This window comes from Ylistrum balloti, unplaced genomic scaffold (assembly GCF_031769215.1).
Source record: "Ylistrum balloti isolate Yb309-2 unplaced genomic scaffold, AGI_CSIRO_Ybal_v1 Utg370452, whole genome shotgun sequence".
NCBI classification, from domain to species: Eukaryota; Metazoa; Mollusca; class Bivalvia; order Pectinida; family Pectinidae; genus Ylistrum; species Ylistrum balloti.
This window is the reverse complement of record NW_026782300.1, coordinates 825,923-850,300: the sequence shown is the minus strand read 5'-3', so window position 1 is coordinate 850,300 and position 24,378 is coordinate 825,923. Positions and strand designations below refer to the sequence as shown.

Sequence of the window (24,378 nt, the reverse complement as noted above, 5' to 3'; positions counted from 1 at the left end):
ATTAAGTATAGGAAATATTACCCAAGGAATAAGAAATCGAGAACTTATTTGCATGTGGCACGTGCCATAGTCAAAAAGCTGATAATCATGCGCACGTACAAAGTTATATTACATTATATGCTTAAGGTTCTGGAAGCCTAATTCTTAATTGCACTTAATTGCCACGTGTTACTTCCGGTTGATTGGGTGATTTGTCAAGGAGTTTGCATATACATGTGTAATATATTACAATGTACATAACGTTACATCGTGTCAAACATTTTAAAATTTGATAACATACTATTTTGATGCCTTTATAATGCTGAATTCATATCTCGACGACCCGTGATTTATGCTAATACATATGACCTAGAATTATGGTAACTTATAAGTAAGTTACAAAAGTTTTGTTTGTTTTTATCATTTATAGGACGTATGAAGGCAAATGTCTTTTTCAACAAACTACCAACGTGTCAACACAATCATATTCCAAATTCAGATTCAAAACTAGTCTAATATATAAACAAAAGAAAGATTCACGCGGAATCCCTTGAAAAAGTACTAGGAGAATAAGACCAGGAGTTCAGGAAGATTAAACGTATTCTGTTTCATCGACGACACCTGCCATGTTAATCTTGATCAGTCCAAGTTAGTAATGTCACGTTCTCAAATGAGAAAAGGGTATACAAAGTACACACCGGAAGCAAACAGCAAACTAACAAGCATCAAGTACATTCAGCTCAATATCGCACAAAGACATAGAATTTTTCTTCATCAGATTACTATGACGTAAAACTTCCCCATAATTGCATAGACCTGCATCTTTTGAGTCCTGTGTTACACATTTGTCCGTGTTGACGACTTCTTGCACGAAAATCGTATATTTAAGTGATTGATAAAAATGTAATCATTGAAAATTGTTGACGAAGATTTGTTTTGGAATATTTTTTAAAAAATCACGATTAGTATAATTAGTGGTGGGTATTGTAAACTCTCCACTGTATTGTTATTTCCTGGTGGAGAGTTGTGGAAAGGAAACCGTAAAGTTAACCTTAATAACAAGATTATTGAGAATGGACATCGGGATAAAAAAATCATACGTGAATATGCAAACGTTCATCGTGAAGTCTGCTAATTAATGTCAGGGACGTGTACTCCACCTGATCCTATATGTATTTAATTTTTTTCCTTTACAAATAGAGAAAAAGAAAAGAAAAACACAAAGGAAAGGTATACAAGAATCCTGACAGACATGTTTGTATTATCCATTCGTATCTAGTAACATGTTTTGGATGCCATTTACAGCATGCATTGTAAATACAGAGAAAAAATATGTACTAACAGTATCGTATTTTCGATTTGTTATGTCAGTCTTTTAGCTCATCTTCTGATTAATGTGTCATTATTTGCCAGCTGAAGGATATTTTTGCCAATGCACCAATTTTCCTTGATGAGGTAAGAATGAAATCATCATATATCTACAATTCTATGGGGTTCTTTAAACATCAATTAAACTAGTATATAGTTATAATCTAGTCCCATTTATATTTGGTAAATCAAAGTACTGAAAGTACTGGTATGCTAAGACCATTAAAAAATAAATTCTTTGTTATTAGCTTGCTATATACTGAAACCAACTATATGCAAGCAGTAAATCATTGCAGCCCATAAAAAATGACCAGCAGATATCAGAAATAACAAGCATAGTAGTATTACTTATGTAATACATGTCCCAAGTAGGCTCCAAGATGCAATGATAGGGAAGTTGTCCATTTCTTTGGATACATTATAGGAAATGTTGATCTTGGACACCATATTATCACTTTAAAGACTGCGTATCTTATTGGTTTAAGACCATTAGTTAGACCATCATGCAAATAACATGCTACATACAAATATTGGGCAGCTTCATTTTCCAGATTGTCTGTAAATGACTGCATAAGAGTGCCAATTTTCTAAAACAAACATGATATGTCACCATAACTTAAAATAAAAGATGCCTATTCTTTCGGAACACCTGGTCTTATTCTCCTTGTACTTTTTCAGGGAATCTTCGAGTAGATATTGTCTTTGTTTCAATTTTACACTTGTTTTGCTGGTTCTACAATTCTGTTGACATGTTTATATATTCTTTGTTCTCTACAACTTGTCGCAAGATATTTTATTCCTCTTGTATAATCATTTTTAACATCCTAACAGTGACCTTGAACCTTGAAATTTGCAAGATGTGAATATCTTTTAGGTTGTGAAATTTGATAGAAAAATGAGGGTAATGCAAAGAACACCCCCATGCATCTATCCGTTTTTTGACTGTGACCTTGATCTTTGACATCTGACCCTGAATTTCTAAAGAAACCGACTTCTCATAAGGGATACATGTTCCAAATTTGATTAAGGTATACTGTCTTAGTCTCAATGCGTTTACAAGGTAATCATATAGTACTTATGCAAGTACTGTGACCTCTACATTCAATCCTCAAAATCATTACTATATCCTCTCCACATTGCCCAGGGATAACTGAAACTGTAATCCAAATGATAACTAATACCCCCAACACCCACAGCCTTAGCTATCTCCCCATGGTGACCTTTTGCACAGAAACATCCTCTGAAACACAGCGGCATGTGCACGTTCCCCAACATTCCTGCAAAGTTTTGTTGAAATTGGTCCACAGGTTTAGAAGTTGACCGACGAGCAAAACCCGTCTATATTGACCAGTTGCCATGGCAATCAATATTTCGAGGGAAAATGGTGCATGCACATCTACACATTGTCCTGAATATTACTGAAAAGTTTCATTGGAGTTGTCCAGACAAGATGTGTCTACAGACAGACAAACAGATGGATGGACTGATAGACAACCTGATTCCAGTTTACCCACCCTTTTGGTGGTATAAGAATGCACAAGAGTGCTTACAAATTCCATGTGGACAGACATTATGGAAAAATAATAATAATAATAAAAACATGATACAGATGCTTATATCTTGTTTTATTCAGTTTTTAGATACAGTATTCTTTCCATGCTTTGATCAGCAATGTAATCTTGTCATGTCAATATCCTAGTACAAGATTGCATACACAAAATTGTTGTAGGTAGACTTTTAAGATACATAAAAAAATACATGCCTAAGTTTAAATGAAGGTTTTAAACAGAAGTCGTATTATGTTCAGTATACAGTGATTTTTCTAGACAATTGTAAACTATAAACTCGGTATACAGCGATCTTTTCTACACATTTGTAAACAACAAACTCAGTATGCGGTGATCTTTTCTACAAAAAGTTTTTTTTATATATTGTATACACTAAACTCAGAAAAAAAAAATAAATAAGTAAACCTTTCTTTGTAAACTACAAACTCAGTATACAGTGATCCTTTCTACACAAACTTGGTATAACTAGTGAATCTTTCTACTCAAGTAAATTGAAGATTGTATACAAATTTACTACAAATGCAGTATACAATGATCTTTTCCACATTTTTTTAGTTTCCGCGATTTGTTGATTCTTCTTTTGTGATGGTAAATATATTGCCGCCTTTAGAGAGTACTGTGACATTAAAAGGCAACATGGTTGTTAGCATCTCCTCAAGTGATTAATCATCTTCAACATCTAATTGGAGGCCGGAAAGAAGGACGTTTTTCTCCACCATAAGGTCCTCAAATCCATTGTTGGTCACCATGGCCAATTCCAACTTAGAAGAATCAATAGAGATACCTTCTACCATTCCAGATTTCATTTCTTCAGGGACATCCACTTGCTGAAAGAGAGTAAGGGAAATAAATAACTATATTTCATTATTGCTATGATTATGTGCAAGAAATATACACTTCTGTATAAGCTTATAGTCTTCCCAATAGGAGTCTATATTAAATATACTGTAATTAATTACTTTGACGTTCAGGACTGTCAAATTATTAAGCGATGGACAGCTAGCAAAATGATAATATCTTGACCATGGTCATACAGAGATTGAATCATAAAATTAAATTTGTGTGATAAATCTGTGCAGTATGATAATTTATTTTGACGTTTGTATTTCAAAAAAAATCATTTTGACTTGAAAAGTAATGTGTAATTTAATTAATTACATTGAACCGTCATGTAATGGTTATTTAATTATTTTAAAAATACCTGTATTGGCAATGCCATTTTCATAATGTAATTGTAATTTAATTAATTACTGTATGTGTAATTTAATTAATTACATTGGACCGTCATGTAATGGTTATTTAATTATTTTGAAAATACCTGTAATGGCAATGCCATTTTCATAATGTAATTGTAATTTAATTAATTACATCATCATGTAATTGAACCCATGCCTGTTACAAACAGTAGCTGTCCTAACTGATCCTAAAATTAACTTTGGCTACATCTATCACAAAATTAACTTTGGCTATGTCTATTACAAATGCCACATTTAGCTACAGTAGAGGTATTTCAAAAATGTACGTCATTGTAGCTGAAAGGACATAATTAATGGTTACTTAACCAGAACTACAGTTCTGAACAAACCACTACAAAGCCTGGTTATCTGTACTAAGACAATGTCCTCTCAATTAATCAATTTCATTGATTATCAACATCTTATTGTTGTACTTCCGGTCACTTGAGTTTCTTAAAGTTTCAATTTGACTTTTAATAAGGCCCAATGTGATAATACTGCAATGTCTTAATAAGCTCTCGAGGGGTATTGGTTAGACTATTTATCCCATTTCATTCCATTCACCATGGAAACAAAACTCTAAAATGCTTATAAACAGTCGACAATTAATGACAAATATTGAGCCTAGGGCTGTGTAAAATTGATGAATCAAGTGTTGAACTGAAAGTTGACGCAGTTGACATAATACTGAAATTTCTGAGATGAACAAATACAGTACATATATTAAAAGTTCAGGCATAATAAGAATTGTACCAATGGGACCTAACACTTTGCTAGGTTTATCCTAATCTTCATTAAAACACTTTCCGGGATTCAGATGTTAATTGACATCTTCATTATTCCCAATCTTCATATTGTAATCGTTCACATGCATCACTCTTCAACAGAATCAACGAGACATCATGTCAGAAAGACAAAAACTAAATTTAAGCTAAAACTATATATATAAACTTCAATTGGCATAGCTGTAGAGTTCCCGTACGATTTCATACCCTGGACTTGGGGTAATTATAAAATATCTCCGATCAGAAATTTGAAAGAGCTAGATCTACAATAGCACGGACAGTGACCGATATTTTAAAGTAAAATCGATATATTACACAGATAGATTCCTAGATTTATTCACGGTAGCGTAAGTAGTACAGTACAATATTACGGATAAGTTTTTTTCTGTTTAATTTCCGATCTGTTGGGCCACTCACGATCATTCAAAAATAAATTTATTTCAAAACACTGAAATACTTTACGGAAGCAACAAAAATGTGCTTACATAACATTTTTCAAATGCATACTGCTTCAAAGGAAAAGTCTTGAAAATATTTTGAAAAAAGTGCCATGGCGGCAGTGCCCAGCTTGCGCGTCGCCGTCGAGCCTAAATTCAATACATGCGATAGCTCATTTCAAATCTAATATGCCTCAATTTCGGTTGGACACCAGTTGCTTCTAGACATAGGTCATCTGTAAGCAGGTTTTAAAATTAATGAATATGTTGTGTGTGAAAGATAAAGATATCAAGTCTTTTTGTCACCATAAAGAACGCCTGATACGTGATAAATAAAGAGTATGGCAAACTTTGTTGATATATAAATAGAGTAAGATTTAAACAGCGAGGACAGCGAGTAAACAACTGAAGAGCTTGAGGTGGAGAAATACCTAATTTTCCGTAGATACATTAGGTCAATTCGGGACTGGTGCAGCCCCAGTTAGTACTGAAACGGACAATATGAATGATTGATGGCTTTTAATGTTGTTAGGTTTAGAAATTGAGTGTCAATTGTTTTAAATGTCCATTTTATTCCGAGTTCATGGTTGAGTTAAAGGGGTAAGCTACTTAGGATGCGATTGGCTTACCTACTCTGCATAATTCTGAGAAATTGTCAGTGCTCTTTGGTAGCCGTGAAATAAATAAACCAATCCGCTAATCAATTAATGTCGCCGAAGAAGAATTTTGTATGAATTTATTGGAGTGAATTGATATTGTCTAATCTATCAAAACATTCAGGCCTAATATCCTAGCGTACTGTTATAAAAAGTTATACTACATTAACGTTTTGTTCATATAATTTAAAAGATTGTGAAGGCTTATGATAATTTAAAGCTGTAGAAACTGTTAATTCCTATAGAAATGATACAGTCTTTAGCTGAATTACACATAGCTTCAGTGTAATGTCATTCCGGCTGAGTCTACACCCGCATAACCCGACTGTAACTGCTATGAAGGTGAAATCTGAAATAATATTTTAATAGCACTGCAGGCCAGTCCCTTTTGGTTAATCATAGATGTTTCTTTCATCATGCTTACTGCGCAATTCCCAGTTGTAGGGAAGCGGGACAAAAAAAGCGGGACTTTCAGAGCGGATGCTGGCCTCTCACATTCTGTTTTGAACGATTCTGGAAATGATTTGTCTAATTCCTGGAACGTTTCAAGCGGTCAATGAAGAAGACTAGAACGCAAATGCGACTTCCATTTATATTATCTCGCCCATGGGACGTCCTGTTCGTGGCGGCCCCGTACTGTGCCTGTCTACTGAAAACGCCTTCACAAAGCATTTATTGAATTCTTGTGCACCCCAAAATGTCTTTCCGCATCCTTCCGAGATAGTACAGACTTAAGCATGCTAATTGCAGGCAAACATTCATTTTCGTCCATGCGTTGTTGTTTCTGGTAAAATTTCTCAATAGAAAACAATATTTTTTTTATCCAGTGTATTCTCTTAGTATGCCTTGCCTGCAAATATAGGTTCGAAAGCGAAAGAAAAAAGAAGATGAATTCTTCTTTTATACTTTTAATTTCAAACTACAATGAAATATAATTTGAAATTACAGATTTTTGACATTTTAAAGTATACACAGTTTCCTTATTTTCATTAGCATAATTTTGAATTAGAAATGTACAAATTTCATCTACAAGCATTATAGTCTGTTAACGGATAAAGATCATTTTGAAATTTTTCATAACATATCGTTCAATGTTATGACCATGTAATGTCCATGTGGGCATTGGTCACCCGATGATCAAACCATTCTGGTAATAGGTAATAACAATGACATTGTATTTATGTAATTATCTATAAATCAACAACAATAACAATATAGCAACAGTATATTTCAAGGTAATGTAACAACCTGCAATGTTATTATCAACACACTTAATTAAAGTTCTTTAAATAAACGATATAATTACGTCCATTGTATATACTCACTAGAACTGGAAATCAAAGACAACACAGATTTTTCTAAATCAGTCGTTTATCTCGATCTTTTCCTACAATGATCTTTTCCTACAAAGGAATAGCTTTCCACCAAGCTGTTTGATAAACGTGATGATTTTTATTTCCCTATTGTGAATTCCATTTCTAATTAGCAATATCCCTGCATCCCCAACCTATGGTGTTCAATTGTCTGTTCCAATCAGCCGTCAACTGACGGAAAATTTCTGACACCAGGTGTTGCCGTAGTGATCTCTTTGAGAAATATTATACATTTCTTTCTGTGATATGAAGCTGGACATGTTTGATGAAGAGTTACATGGCGGGTGCCGTTAATGAAGACGCTTTCTCTTCCGGAACACCTTGCCTTATCCTCAGAATGCGTTTTCGGAAGTTTCCGTGTAAATCATTCGATTGTTGATATTTTATCCTAGTTTTATGGAAATTGAGTTGGATTATGATTATGTTGACATGTTTAAAAGTTGAAGAACGGACAGCAAAGACTAAAGACAAAAAAATGTTGTTATTATTATACTGGGAGGACATGTTTGGGTTTTAACCTGGAAGATATAGATATTAAGGCATGCTAACGTGTATCTTATTTATCCTGTTCAATCCTATGATGTACTGTTATGATAAACCTACTCATATTTGTAACGAAACAAAGATTGATTTATTGATTTATGGACGCATATATAAAATATAATTTATGCATACATGGATGATTGTTATTCTCCACGCAACTTCACAATTTGTGTAGATATTTACACATATAAGATATCAAGTGTTTACTTGAATCTTAGTATTAAGAACTAAGCATTATGAGCGATTATTATAAGCTGAAAAAACTAATTTGTTGTGAAATTTAAAAAAAATTGGCGTAAAAACAAATCAATAAGTCATACGTTACTTTTCTCATAAACAATATTCAGTATTTCAAAATGTAAAAATAAACTATTTCCGCAAAATCAATGTGCCAAAAGCAATACACAACTTGTCACCAATCTTTCACACGAACATTATTAATTTCTGTTTCCATGATAATGATAATAAAGACACTAAAGAAGTGAAAAAACAGCGGTAATATTACAGAGTAAAGGGCAACGTTATCTATATACATTTGTCTGTAAGTAAAGGGAGAAAGTCTATCTAGTTCTTTTAACAATGACATTACTTTGGCTAGATGTTTGGATGCATTCCAGAGGAAAGCTAAATAATAAAATCAGCGTGTCAACATGACTATCTGCTAGGTTAATATTTTTTCTTCAATAACACTGGAAAGAATTCCATCTACCTCCTCAATAAATAACTAACAACATATTAACTAGGATGTATTTGTCAAATCATTATCAAATCCTTTCAAACAATATCAACTGTTTGATACTCATATTATTTAAAAGCCATGATCAGACAAAAAACAGCAATACTTATACAGTCAGACGTTTTGTAACAGACTGCAATCTGGTTCCGGTAAAAAATATACGTAATAAGTGACAATATGTTTACTTAAATGTTTCCATTGAAGTGATACTTGTCTAGAAACTATTTGCTTTTCAAATTATTATATACTGCAGTCCTTTGACACAAACGTGTTATTACTATCTCACCACTCACCATACTATATCATTAATAGTAAACCTAAACAAATTTACATATTCATTATAAATATCATATGTTTTCCTCGTGGTGCTTAAGACCATGAAAATATCTAGAAAACTAAACCTAAATGTATAGTTTGTTTTGAAAATGCCTTCGCCACTAGTCTTATGACCGATATGATGGTTCGACGTCTGACGCTGGCGAGGTAAAATCGAATCATGATTGACGGGTCTCATATATCTCATGTGAAATGAAGAGTCCAAATTCAGTTCATTCAATGAGTTTTACAAACATTCGTATAAACAGAGTTTAAATTGGACTGTTACATAATCTTTACTGGTGATTTCCTATGCATTCTATTTCATTCCCTCTGTCAGAGTTTTTATCTTGATTTTGACAAATTTGGTTTTCTTATGTCGCACCTAAAAATCTTTTCCCTCAGCCTCAATGTCGATTTCTAAAAGGCGAAATATTGTATGATTCAGCTCTTCATAATTTGGTTCTACTCTGTGTTATTCTGAATCTATATTAAAAAATATAATTTACTTGTGCTTTTTTCATACATTCTTTAGTAATATCATAATACATATGATGCAAAGACCCTTCGGATCAGATGACCTAAAATAGGAATTGATAAAAAGCAGACCCGTGTCATTCATCTTACACATGTTTGCTTGTTCGTTGCGCTGACGCTCGTTATGGGAACTATTTCTGTATCACGTTGAAAGTTTTTATATCTATGATAGAAAGTCTAATGGATTGGCATTCGTAAAAGTTCTCTCAGATTGGATTGCTTAAAAATTAAATATAATGTATATATATATATATATATATATATATAATTTTACCAGACAGTAAAACCTATAGGAAAGAATAGATGCTATTTCAAGTTATTAAGATCACGTCATAATAATAATTTTATCAAGGAAAGGGTTTCTGTAAAACATGGTCTGGTAAAGTGCATTTTAAGCAAAGATATTTCAAAATTTTAAACGGAAAAAAGAGACAACAACATTAACTAAAATGCAAGGATTTTATTGAAAGGAAAGCAGAAATACAGATTCGTTACAACATTCAAGAAAGAAAGAAAAACCTGCTAACATTTCCAGGCTAGATTCTACATGTATATACTTTACTCGATGATACCGCGAAAGCCTTAGTCATGCGAAGAATTATTTCATATGTTTTTGTTTAACATGCATATATTTCAAAATAAATATGCAGAGTTTTATATCAAAATCTTTTTCTTTTTTCTGAAAAGGAAACTACCAGATGCCCTAAATATCACCTCTTTTGAAAGATATAAGTAAAACTGCTATCGTACGCATTCTTTACCACCTTTGTTGTTAACCATTCCACACACGTATGTGCACTGAAGACACAAAAGAGAGGAATAAGCAAGTTAAAAGACAAAACGTAAGTGTTCGATTAGGAGAATCTATGTTGTCATTAGAATTGTCACTTTTGGAGAGGCCAGATACAGCCATGCGTTTCGGGGTTGAAGATAAGAGGAGATGGGCATGTCATTTGTATTTCCACGCCATGCGAGCATCGGTAATAGACACTGGGGTTTTCCTCATCCGATATGAATTCACCATCGGTGCATAGCTCAGGCTCGTCTTCTGTTTCTATTTAGATAATACAAAACACATCTTCTTCAAACATTGGAAACGGTGATATTTTTTACTGAATATAAGATAGAATATTGTTATGTACTTTAAATGATTGATAAAATATGAGACAAATGTGGCATAAAACCTTTATAGTTAATAACATCAGGGATAAAAACTGAAGAAAGGATTGACAGTATTGTATCATAAACATTTTAAATTAATGACATAAAATCTGTTTGTTATGCCTTATAACGAAAGGAACATGTAATATCCTAAGCTAAGTAACATTAAATATTTACCATATGGAATTGTATAAAGACAAGAAAGTGACAAGAATCTAGTGATGTGGGCGATATCGTATAAGAAATATCGACATCGTTAAATTGTATAGCTTAGGTAATGGATAATGTCTTGTTCGGAATATCACTATTTATATTCACATTATCTATGCTCATACTGAACATACTTATACTCAATTAATACTGACCATTGTCGTCATCACAACCAACCACATGTTCGTGGTCGCACGTGACGAGCTCTTGGTTCCAGTTAGTACCCTCGCTGCAATTCATCACAGTATGGGTATGACTGCATGACACATACTGTTTACAGTTGCGTGGCAACAAAGCATGTGGATCAGTGGGCCTCCTCCGGCTGTTACACGATTCGTCTAAAAGAAATACAGATTACGTATGTTTTCATCATTGTAACAAAGGACGTAACATAAAATTTATACGTAAGGTTTTTTCTTGGAAAGCCAGTTTCAAGAAAATTTTCATGTCTGGGTTTAAGTTTCCTGCGAAAAGTCTCTATTTCGATAAATTAAACACTTATTACAGAATTATAACAATTCTAACATCCTGTCGGTTTCTATTGCGTTTTAAGTTTACTAAGATATTCAGTGCGAACGAATTAGCCGTTTAAAATGGATTTGTGACGTCTAAAATTGAATGGTTTTGTATTACGCGATAAAATCAATTAGAATCGGAACATAAGGCACAAAACATGATTTATGTGTGCTGATGTAAAAATACACTGTAGTAAAATACTTTTGCTGACCTAGACATTGTCCTTCATAACAGTCTCTAGTTTCAACGTCCATTGGTTCCCCATCACATTTATTTCCACCGTACTGAGGTCTGGGATTGTCGCATGTCCGATTCCTGTTTCTACTCTGGAAGCAATCTCCAGAACAACTGCCCCAGATAGAGAATTCGGAGTAATCTGACCAACCGCCATCAACTGTAGGAACAGGCATTAGTATTAAAGAGTTTGTAACCTTGTTTATTTAAGCCATTGTTAATCCTGACAATCCTACATGCATTGACCAAGATTTTCATCGCTGGTAAAGACACTCTTCGGGATCACGTGTTACTCCGCGTGAATCTTTCCTCTGTATTTTGCCCTAGTTTCATATTAATTGAATTTCAATTAAGATTCTGTTGACATGACTATACTTTCTTTGTTGCTTCAATTTCATATCTCGTACTTGTTCATTAATTCTTTCTAGGTAGCGTCAGTGATGCTAAGGGCCTAAGTTTTCAAGCCTGTGAGGAGGCTGAGGAAAATTCATAGTGATAAAAAGGAGATAAGTCAAAATCTAAATGCGCTATCAATATTAATCTTTTAGTTATCAATGATAAAGTTTGATTATTTGGTACAAGACGATCTCTATTGTTTGATTCTTGAAATGATATCAGAATAAAATATCACCAATTGATGAAAATATTTTCATATCGTAACTGTGTTATCAATCAAAAAAGGAAAAAGTAATAACTGTTTAAGTAAAAATACTTTAAAAGTTATACATGTCTGTTAATGAAACCTAAACTCAAACTCGATGAAACAGGGCAAAATACCAGACACTTGAAAGTACAAGAATAGTAAGACAGAGTGCTCCAGGAGGGAAAATATCAGTGCAAGTTCAGCTATGGGAAATAATGAGAAAAGATAACTTTGTGGTTACAGTGACATTGTCCATGTATTCAAAGAAATGGTTAAATCGCTAAAGTTTTAGTGTACTGGAAAGGTTTATTTTGCTGTAACGAATAAGTGTACTTAAAAAGTTAAATGTACTGTGACGTTTTAGTGTACTGTAATTGTTTAGTGTATTGTAACGGTTAAATGGCCTGTAACTGTCTAATGTACTATATGGCTTAATGTACTGTCATGATTAAGTGTACTGTATATGTTTAGTGTGTTGTAACGGTTAAATGTACTTTGACGTTTAAGTGTACTGTATATGTTTAGTGTGTTGTAACGGTTAAATGTACTTTGACGTTTAAGTGTACTGTATATGTTTAGTGTGTTGTAACGGTTAAATGTACTTTGACGTTTAAGTGTACTGTATATGTTTAGTGTGTTGTAACGGTTAAATGTACTTTGACGTTTAAGTGTACTGTATATGTTTAGTGTGTTGTAACGGTTAAATGTACTTTGACGTTTAAGTGTACTGTATATGTTTAGTGTGTTGTAACGGTTAAATGTACTTTGACGTTTAAGTGTACTGTATATGTTTAGTGTGTTGTAACGGTTAAATGTACTTTGACGTTTAAGTGTACTGTATATGTTTAGTGTGTTGTAACTTAAATGTAACGTTTAAGTGTACTGTATATGTTTAGTGTGTTGTAACGGTTAAATGTACTTTGACGTTTAAGTGTACTGTATATGTTTAGTGTGTTGTAACGGTTAAATGTGCTGTAATGGCTAAGTGAACTGTAACTGTTAATTTTACTGTAAGGGTTACAGTTCACTTAGCCGTTACAGCACATTTAACCGTTACAACACACTAATATTCTGTAACTGTTTAGTGTACTGTAACGGTTTTATATTTTCAAGGGGTTTTACATTTTGTTGTTTTTAAAGATGAAATAAATCGTGAAAAATGAAACCCTTAAAAAGTAATCATAATACTTTGTAACTTCTCCAAATTCTTGGTAAAACATCGAAAGTGAAAACCATGGAAACATTGTCAATGTTTCAAATTTGAAACTTGAAATAGATTTTGCAATAATACCGCCCAGATTTAATTTTTTTTATAAAGTTCGGAGAATTATTGTGCAACAGCAAAACAAAAACTAAAGCTTTTTATATTGGTTTAGTTAAAGAATTTCACTGCCAGAAGTCGATTCTCTTACTTGGGCAATGGTGTGTGTTGCATGAGCGGCTAACGAACCGACTACTACTTCCGGTACATTGATTTCCCCCATTGTATGCATGTTTCGCTATAGTCCTTGTCTCATATCCTGATTGGATACCTCCACCACACTCCTCCGAGCATATGCTGTACACAGCCTCTTGCCAATCTGACCATTCACAGTGACCTGTAATTATAAAAGTTTATGCTATTGGATATCGGATGATGAAGTAGTTACAGTTTGGTCAATAAAGTGAAATTTTGAATTGAAACAACCGTTTTTGGCAGCAAAACGACTAAATCATGTTTTCGAAAAATTCGTAAGAGCTTGATGAAAAAAATTAACAAAAAAACAAAACAAAAGAACAAAAAGATCACAAAATAAAAAAACGAACAAACAAAATACAAATAATCGAATACAGAATTTATTGTTGTTTTTATAAAACGAGATGTTCCTTCTCACCCCAGTATTTATCCACTACAGAAATGAGATCTTTCAGAAATAATTTGACGTTTCTACGTTTGTGTTTTGCATAGTTAGATCACGCACACAATTTACTATTGACAGAAATAGTGTGCAGATACAAAAATTTAAGTTTATTAGACAATTTGAATATGTTAACAGATATTGGGGTCTCCAAAATTATTTATAGAAAAAAATTACAAAGAAACTCATTTTGAAATGTTAATTAAAAGAAGAAAAAGGAAATACAGATAGTATTATTCCTACTTAATCATGGGCATATTTGGTAATCACAATGACAGCATTAGACATGACAACGAATTAAGTATCAGATGATCTACCCAGTTTTATCGTTAGTCTTTCCTACTCTTGAAATTTCTCAAGAATATTCCTAACAATCATTCCTGAAACCTTCTTATAAAAGCATTCCAATCTTAACCCTTAAGGTGCGTCCCTCAGAACACTGTGAAATCATTTTTAAGGAAATTATTTTCTTTGAGTTCGTAGGTACTCGTAGGCTACGAATGCATATGAATATATTGTAGTATTTATCAATGCATCATTTCTCAATATTGAATTTAGTTTGTTTTTCATTTTGTTACTGCTTTCTCACATGGATATTGAATTTAATCAAGATCAGAAATAAGTATCAATACTTCATTTAAATAAAGAAGAAAGTGTTGAAATAAAATGGATGATTTAGAAGACACAGCAGAAGAGTATGACATTTACATGTAGAAGGCTTTCATACTCCATTTCATTTATTCTCATACACGTCTCCGTGAGTTGGAATTTCTTGGAGGTGAAGCAATTTGGACTAAAATTGAATTAGAATATTCTGTTCTCCTGATATATACAGACCTGAAATTGATGTCAATATTTTCTAACAAAATTTGCACTCTTCTATCGAGAAAACGCTTGGTATCTCTCTTAATATAGTTATAAGTTATGAATTGAATGTTGATATGTTCACATTAACCTGACGTCATACATTGTAGGATATAATTGCAAATGTTGGTCTTAAAAACGATGTAAATAAACAAGCTAGATTGGCATAACCAGAGCAACCCAGTATTTTTGACAAAGTTTTTTATGAAAATTTTCATGGTCTAGTTGACTTCTGACATAAAACAATACTGGAAATCAATTAAAATGTTTAGGAAATCAGCAGGGGATTCCCAATGTATTCTTAGTATTATTACCCCAGTTTCAGGTAATTTAGTTACAGAAGATGGCGACAAGGCCAATGTTTTTAATACTTATTGTTATTGTTGTTGATATAAATGATCAGATCTTGAATTTAAGGGTAACGTCATCTGAAATACATACTACATATTTTCAGATTACGTAAGGCGTCTGGGCATGACGGAATAAGCAACTATATGCTTACCTTTTCAATTACTATTAAACTATTGGTTAAAGAAATTACGATTATTGCATCAAATGAAACATGGTTTAGCTCCAGACTTTTTTTTTAAATTCTTTGTTACCAACAGCTGGACAAACCGGTAAGAAACTCAAACGAATTCTTCCTTTCTTCCTTCTACACTTTGGCTATGAAATAAAATTGATATTACATATAGATCTTCAAAATCTTTCAAACATTTCTAAATCTATTATGCGTAAATGTGACTCACTATATTCAAATCCAAACTGAAAACGCATCTCTTCAAACGTGTATTTGATGTGTAAATAGTGTTTAACTGTGTTTTAATTACTTTGTGATAGTATTTGGTTCTTCCGAAATTTACCCAAAACTTATTTGTACTATCATATATGTATATGCGATGTATTTTGTATATTTAAATAGCAGAGATAGGTCTTTAAAACTTGGCTTGTAAAGCGTTTTAGAGCTGACCTTTTTAACAGTATAGAGCGCTATATTAATATTGCATAATATTAGCATTATTATTATCATATAACTATAGATTCATGACCTTTAAAATCTAAAAATCTAAATAAAACCTTATGACGTACCGTGTCGTTAATATATGATTAAAGTGTTGAATTGTTTATAGCTGACTCAAATAGTTATGAAACCGAGAAGACAATTTACAAGTCGTGTTTAATATTATTGAATTGCTTTAAAACAAAACAATACATATATTTTTATCCCTCCAGTCTGACATACTACGCTAGATTTCTTCTCTTGATATGTTCATTTACATTCTCTTTTTGTATGGTATACAAATGTATATATTTTCACAATATGTTCATGCATTTAGTTACCACTGTATAAGTCACAGATATAGGGCGAGGAGATGTAATTTTATGAGATGAGAAAAAGTAAGAACTTTTCTTATATCCGTATCATATTTTGTATCAATACAGTTAAAATCAGGTGATTTTGTTACTCATCCCTATAATGATGTCATGAATAAATAATCAAATCACTATATTTTGTTAGTTGTCGAAATCTTATCAATTCGATTTTGTTAACCTTGTAACGGAACAATTTTTTTTCTGACTATATGAGGAGATAGCTACAACGTTTCAACAAAAAATGTATACGAAAACTTCATGAATACAAGTTGCTACAAGATTACATATGAATGTTTGAGAAGTGAATCATTTTAAGTGAAGATATATCCTTTATTCAACTTACCACATTCAACAGTCGTGTGACATATTTTAGTTACATAGTAGGATTCGGTTCTGTGAAAGCAAAACAAAATGACATGTATATATATTGCTAATGAGGCCAAGCACATGGATAAGTAAATACATATTGAATGAAAAGTGACATCTTAACGAAGAAGTTAAATATCTTCATTCAGTAGTATGTCTGATATAAATATCAGTTGCTTTCCTGTTAGTAGAAGAACCGCTTACCAAAAAGATAATCTAAAAAGAAGTGAATGCATCAGCAGTTATAACTGTAAATTATTTGTGTGTGAACAGAAAAATCTTATTGAATAGAAGGAACCGTTCTGATTGGTCAGAATTTTAAATTTCGTCAAAAAACTTTTGTATGATCGATGTATATGTGTTAACAAGTGATATTTTCAAATACATTATTTTATCAAACAAGTATCAAGAGTGTTATATATGACATTGCAAAGTGAGGATTGCTCTATGTTAAATAAGTATTTACACGATTGTTACAAAGGGCTCCTCGGAATTAGAGTTTAATATATACTCACATTTGTCTATAACATGTGTACCAACCAAACCAGCCACAACTATACGGTTGGGTTCTCGCTCGATATTGTATTTGACTGCATGCTCTTGTTGCCGGACACCATGCACTACAATAACAAAATGAAATTATATCAACCTTTGTGCGGGGATTTTTTGTCAAGTGATGATACGTACACATTTTTCTATTATCTATAAGCAAAAAGGACTGGACACGAGTTACATCAAAATCAATTAGTAATCTTCTTAATAAAAACAAAATATTCGAATGGCGAATGTTGAGTGAATATGACAAATATAGTAAGAGAAGGTAACAGGAAAGAGGGTGCCGGGGATAAAGAGGCGAGATAGAGACAGGAAAAGAGAATTTATAGAACATAAATGATATATTTGTATTTGAACTTTTAACACAACTAACGAAGGACGACAATTTTAAACTCGTGTCCTATCCGGGCCTCGAACTCGCGATCTACAGCACCAAATCTCCTAGCCAAGAAATTCAACAACTGACTGATTAACTACACTAGCCCGACATCACCTAAAAAGGATGTTTGGAATTAGAAAACACTACTAAGTAAACCAAAATAAACACATTAGAGAAAAAACTATATTTTCCGTCTTTGTTTCAGGATTTGCCAGTTTCGTCCTGGAAGTATATAAATGTGTGTGTTGGTGGGTGTGTTAGCGGGTGGTGGTATTTGTAGTGGGTATGTGAGAGGTGGTGTGTGAGGGTGTGTGTCTCTGTGTGTGTAAGAGAGAGAGAGAGAGAGAGAGAGAGAGAGGGAGAGAGAGGGAGAGAGAGAGAGAGAGAGAGAGAGAGAGAGAGAGGTGGTGTGTGTGTGTGTGTGTGTGTGTGTGTGTGTGTGTGTGTAAACTATTGTCCAACACTTTATATATTCTTCCAATCCATCCAGTCTACATATTGAAGTCATTGAGATATCTATTCCATAACAATCCCCTTAACACTCAGTTTCGCCTTAGTAATTCAAACCAATAGACTTCTATCACGGTGGTGGACAGTCGACATGGTATAATAATGGACTTAAAATACACAGGTGAAAGATATGAAAGATATCGTGATTTTGGATATTTGGATGTTTATAAGAATGCATATACCATATAAATCTACAATCACAACAGGTAAGTCATATCTGGAACCTTCGGATCAACAACATAGTTGATACATAGTTTTAATTTGTTGATATTTTGGACATTGTAACACAATTAACGAAGAAAGTCTTTGATTATTGCCCTGTCTGGGCCTCGAAATCATGAAATCGCCAAATTGCATAGCCAAAATAGTTCCAGATTGCATAACCAATTTACCACCACGACATTCCTAGATCATTCTTTTTATAGTGATATGGTAATATTGTGATACCATATGGTGATATGTTTATACCTTATGGTGATATGGTAATATGGTGATACCTTAAGGTTATATGGTGATATGGTGATGCCTTATGGTGATATGTTTATACCTTATGGTGATATGGGGATATGGTGATACCTTATGGTGATATGTTTATACTTTATGGTGATATGATGATATTGTGATACCTTATGGTGATATGGTGATTCCTTATGGTGATACCTTATGGTGATATGTTTATACCTAATTGTGATATGTTTATACCTTATGGAGATATGGTGATATGTTTATACCTTATGGTGATATGTTTATACCTTATGGAGATATGGTGATATGTTTATACCTTATGGTGATATGTTTATACCTTATGGTGATATAGGGATATGGTGATACCTTATGGTGATATGTTTATACCTTAAGGTAATATGGTGATATTGTGATACCTTATGGTGATATGGTGATTCCCCATGGTGATATGGTGATACCTTATGGTGATATGTTTATACCTTATGGTAATATGTTTATACCTAATGGTGATATGGTGATATTGTGATACCTTATGGTGATATGGTGATACCTTATGGTGATATGTTTATACTTTATGGTGATATGGTGATACCTTATGGTGATATGTTTTTACTTTATAGTGATATGGTGATACCTTATGGTGATATGTTTATACCTTAAAGAGGAAAACTACGTAACTTTCTGGTATATTTTAAAGTTGTTATCCTACATCAATAAATGAATTTTGACAATAATATAAACAAACTTAAATGATGATATTTAAACTATATATGCAAAAATACAAAATCTATATTAAATTTGCCGATGAACTTATCCTAAAACTTCATTTCAAACCCTTAGAATATGTACTACGACATAAGTAACTCATATTTTTATTATACGTATGCAGGTTGCACAAATGACACATAAGAGAATAGCAACTTTGAAAATAAATTAAGTATTAGATACAATAGAGTCGAAAAACGAAGGCACAATTGTCAATTTGAAAGACGATCAAACGTGAACTGTTATTTAGGACAACAGCATGACGCCTGTCTTTTTCGTTAATTTTTGGTAACATGCAATTTCTGACTTTAGTATCTCGGAATATATTTACGATGTATTAATTACATTTCGTAATTAGATTATTCGAAATAAATGTCAACATTCAGATAGAGAGGTACATTTACCCCAAAATTGAATAAATTTCATAATTGATTTATTGTTATATTTTACGAGTAGTGTGCACCACGTTAAATCAATAAAATATTAGAGACACACAAGCACCATTCAATACAAATGCCAGATAACGAAGTTAACTGCATTATGGAGGTGTTTCAACCAATCAATTTCGTTACTATTTTTAGTAGTGGTTATTGGATAGTCTTAGAACATCATGCATTAAAATGTACATTTTTAGTTTCGATGTTTCAATAACACTATTATATGTCATCGGGACACAGACGCTTCAATAAATAAGTAATTAGCAAACAAAAAATAGCTTCGAAAATATCACAGTCACTCAATATCGGCAAGAAGGCAAGAAGGCAATAAGGCAAAATCGAGCTTCCGTTTAAAATCCTCCTTCTTGATCAAGAATCTCTAATATGCCTTTTATTAAGATTTGCAAAGACAGACTGTACAAAAAACGCACAAGCATATAAATATTATCATTTTAACTATATAAGATTAAATGTATACAACACTTTTATCATTGCGTTCGCAATATAAAGTGTTAGTGAAATATAACAGAGACAAAATAATTAACAGAATATAAAATGAAATACTTACGCCGATGTTTCGCTGAACAAGGAGACTGCAACAAAGGCAACGAGCAGGACAATGACTAGACGAACCGCCATAATGTTGTGGTATGCCTAGGACATCTGAATTGTAGGCAGTATCGTTGTATATATAGGGCCCACTGTCTGATTGACATTCTGACATGTAAAGAAACATGATTAAACGTAAATACAGTTTAATTAGATAATCTCATGTTCGTATTTATATCTTAGTCACATATCACCCGAAATGCAACCTGGACTTGTTTTCTATTTTAGATATACTTTTACGTACCAACGTGTCTTAAATACAAAAATATAAGGTTACATTTTGATGACGACAAACAATCTGCCAGCATTGCAAGTATTATGGATGAAACACTTATTACTTTAAATTTACTATTTGTGCCTATCTTATCTTTCTATATTACATATTTTATATTGTTGACAGGTATCAACTGATTTTGAAATTCTAAAAGTAACCAACTTTTGAAGTTAAATTTAGATAAAAGATATCAGTATATAAAGATATAAATGTTGAATAACAAGTTAATTGCAAACTTGCAAGTACATTGGAATATTGCCAGCAGAGTTAATATTTTAAAAACTGAAATATTACAACATATTATATATAAACTCTGTCAAAAATGTGTACTCTAAAGATGCATTGTTTAGTTGTAATAGAACTTGTTTATAGCAAAGTCTCTGTAGCTTATTCTTCCTTGAAATCCGTGGGCTGATAGTGATGCATTTCAATTACAATTTGTCAAAAAATTAGTATATTGTATCTTAAGCAACAGTAAATGTCACTTTTTGACAGGTTGATAATATTGTAACCCTGGTAAAATACTAGCCGCAATATACCACTCGGCTAAAGAGAACTTCAGTTCGATTCCTAGCAGAGGCATGGAGATGAAAAATGACCTCTGTTATATTGGCGCCCATGTAGGGACCCGGGAATAGTACTTAGTCATGCCCCACTAGCATCGCTGTAACCCCTGGAAACTCGAGGACGAGTTAATTCCTAGAGGGCGAGTATGTAACCCTTGTAAAATACTAGCCGCAATATACCACTTCTCTTTAGCTCGATTGGTTGAGCGTGAGACTAGTAAGCCAGGGGTCCTGGGTTCGATTCCTAGCGGAGGCACTGAGATGAAAAATGACATCTGTTACAATATATATCCTTTAGATAACAGGAAACTATTGCTCATGTGCATCGTATATATCTAAGAAGAATGGAAATCAGAATTTTATATGTCAATTGATTATGTGGATCTTTCCCTTTTCACTACAACGAGACCAACAGGGACAACTTTGCTTTTCCCAACTTATGGTATTGACATATCGCACTTGATTCGATATTCTTGGGTTTGTTCACCATTTCCATATTGACAAGAGATTTATGGTAATAACAATGAAAAATATGTTCTCCTTACGAAGATGACAATACTTACTTGGATTGGCAAAGTGTAACAGAGGTAATTATTTATTTCAATGCCTCCGCTAGGAATCAAATCCAGAACCCTTGGCTTACTAGTCTGACGCTCGACCAGTCGAGCTAAAGACTAGTAACCGAGTGGTATATTGCGGCTAGTATTTTACCAGGGTTACACATGTTTTACATGACGGGTGTCGACGAAACAGAAAATGCTTACACTTTAGAAATAATTATTCTTAATCTCGCTATACTTTTTCGTAATTCTCCATGTGAATCGTTCCTTTGCTCATATTTTACCCTAGTTCCGTAGATTTTAATTTTTCTAATAAACGCTGCAATAAGTTTGTTTTAAAAACATTTCAGCCAACGTGATGCTTCAGTACAGTTCATAATCGAGTTTTACAGACCACCTAGTCTTGTAATACGGTATTGGTTTTTAGTTGAGAAAACGAGTCTATACAAATAATTCACAAAATTAAACACGAATGCCAAGTGTTTTATTTGACAAAACAAATATACACAGCTCATGATTGTGGTTGGCGGTACAAGTCGTAGTGCGAATCCAATCATTTTTCTGGTGCTAGTGTCCATATGTTGTTATTGATTTTATACCATTGGATTTTAAAATCCTATTTATAGTTCGTCCATATATTGCATTTATTAGTTGCTCTTTATTGTTATTTTGAATCTCTGTTTTACAATCTTTTTAGTAATTAATCAGCATAAAGAAACTCAGTTAGTGTAAAACTATTAATTTTCTTGGGATATTTATTTTCATCGAATTAATTAGTATTCTATATCCATGAATTTATATACTGAGATTATAAACAGATAAAAGTTTATATGGATTTCGTGTGCAAGATTTATTCGCGAAATCAAGTGTCAACGAAAATTTGTATTTTAGGAAAATTACGAAATCAAAGCACCATGAAACGGAATTTTACAGTATGTACTTACAGTACCTGATTAAACTGCTTAACTCACCTAACAGGAAATCGGATGTGTCAAAAGTTTTAATATGATGCATCAGCCATTAAATTAATATTTTCTTGAAGAAATCAGAATATGGGGGTTTAGGGAACACTGATATAGCACAGATACGTATCGAGTAAATAAACTCATTAATTTTACTTAAAAGACATACAGAATTGAAAAATAACGTTTCGTTCATAAGCTGTCTAGCAAGTTCAATTTTGACTTTCGATACTTTTCTGATATAGGTGATTGCTTAAGATAACTGTAGTCTTGTGCGATAACGTTGACTTGTTAAGAGTCCATAACTTTAACAGATGGGGACCCAAACTGATCTAGCCACTCACTAGATTTTGTGAGCGATTTTTTACGTAATTTTGTAGTTTCTTTAGTAATCATGTTAATACGTGTTTCATCTCACATATTCATTCATAGATGGAACATTGTACACATAGTCTAGGATGAACGTATCCCCAGTATATTTAGATACACTTACCCCAGAAACTATTGAAACTACGAATTCACAGGAGTAACACAGGTATTTAGCCACCAGTAATCAACTAGCTCCAAAATCAATGGACCCTCTTATGTAAGATTGCTGGATTTTAATAACATTCATATTTTAAAAGAGCAGCTTCAATCACTTTATCAGCTTATTATAATCTCATTTAAATCAATCGTCTATTTTGTCTTCTGTAAAGTTATGTATATCACTTGCGTCAAAAGTTATACCAGAAATTATTCAATATTGATTATTTTCATATTTATTGTCAATGTTGTCAGCGGAAATATGCCATGACCTTATTTGAACCGCTTTCCACCAAGGTGTATGACAAGGATGATAGTTTCAATTTCTCTATCGTTAATTTTCTGGAGAGCAACGTTCCTACATCAGAAACTATGGGGTTGACACATCACAATTGATTCACAATTTTCGTGCAAAATGTAGGCACCTGACAAACTCGCGACATAGGATTTCAAGTGATTCAGGTTGATGGAGATTGTGGAGGAAATTCACAATCGTAATGATTACATTGAAAAATATTCCATTTCTTTGTGCGATATGAAGCTGAAGGTATATTTGATTGTCATGAGAAATCTTCGTTATGCATTGGCACTACCTACAGACATTTATTCAAACCAATACTTACAAATTATATCCTTGAATACACCATACAATATTTCGTCAAGCGTTTTCATGAATACATCTGTCAATATATCTTTTACATACTCTATATTCATGATATGAACTGGCTATACTCTACATATATGGATTATTACTTGGTTATATGTATTTTATGATAATTACAAATTAACACTAGTGTTTACCAACAAATGGTACTGTGTGTAAATATATCTCTTTTGGTGTCGCAATGTGTCTAAGACAATCTGAGGTCATAGGTCAAACAATCTGTCTAAAACTAATAACGCCAATTGGTCCGTTTTGGGGCAACAATTGCAGTGACATCTTACAAAATAATGACAAAATTTGCTACAAAAC

The 24,378-nt window shown here is 32.8% G+C and overlaps 1 protein-coding gene across 1 annotated transcript; it reads right to left on the bottom strand.

The window, feature by feature from the left end:
• Positions 1-10,416: 10,416 nt before the first annotated feature.
• LOC132555064 (thrombospondin-1-like) lies at positions 10,417-20,548 on the bottom strand. Its single transcript, XM_060219404.1, has 7 exons — positions 20,478-20,548; positions 17,727-17,794; positions 17,314-17,418; positions 13,709-13,894; positions 11,631-11,813; positions 11,059-11,241; positions 10,417-10,586 (listed from the first exon to the last, which is right to left on the bottom strand). The coding sequence occupies exons 1-7, from the start codon at positions 20,546-20,548 to the stop codon at positions 10,417-10,419; spliced, it is 966 nt and encodes a 321-aa protein (XP_060075387.1).
• Between the last annotated feature and the right edge of the window lie 3,830 nt (positions 20,549-24,378).

Bases quoted from the DNA above. Each gene is read 5' to 3' on its own strand.
- LOC132555064 (XM_060219404.1), bottom strand. From the start codon at position 20,548: ATGGCGGTTCGTCTAGTCATTGTCCTGCTCGTTGCCTTTGTTGCAGTC. The intron at 17,419-17,726 runs GTTAGTTGTGTT...TTGTTATTGTAG, and splicing joins GTTTAAAATTGTCGTCCTTC to TGCATGGTGTCCGGCAACAA. The intron at 13,895-17,313 runs GTGAGTATATAT...TTATAATTACAG, and splicing joins TACACATGTTATAGACAAAT to GTCACTGTGAATGGTCAGAT.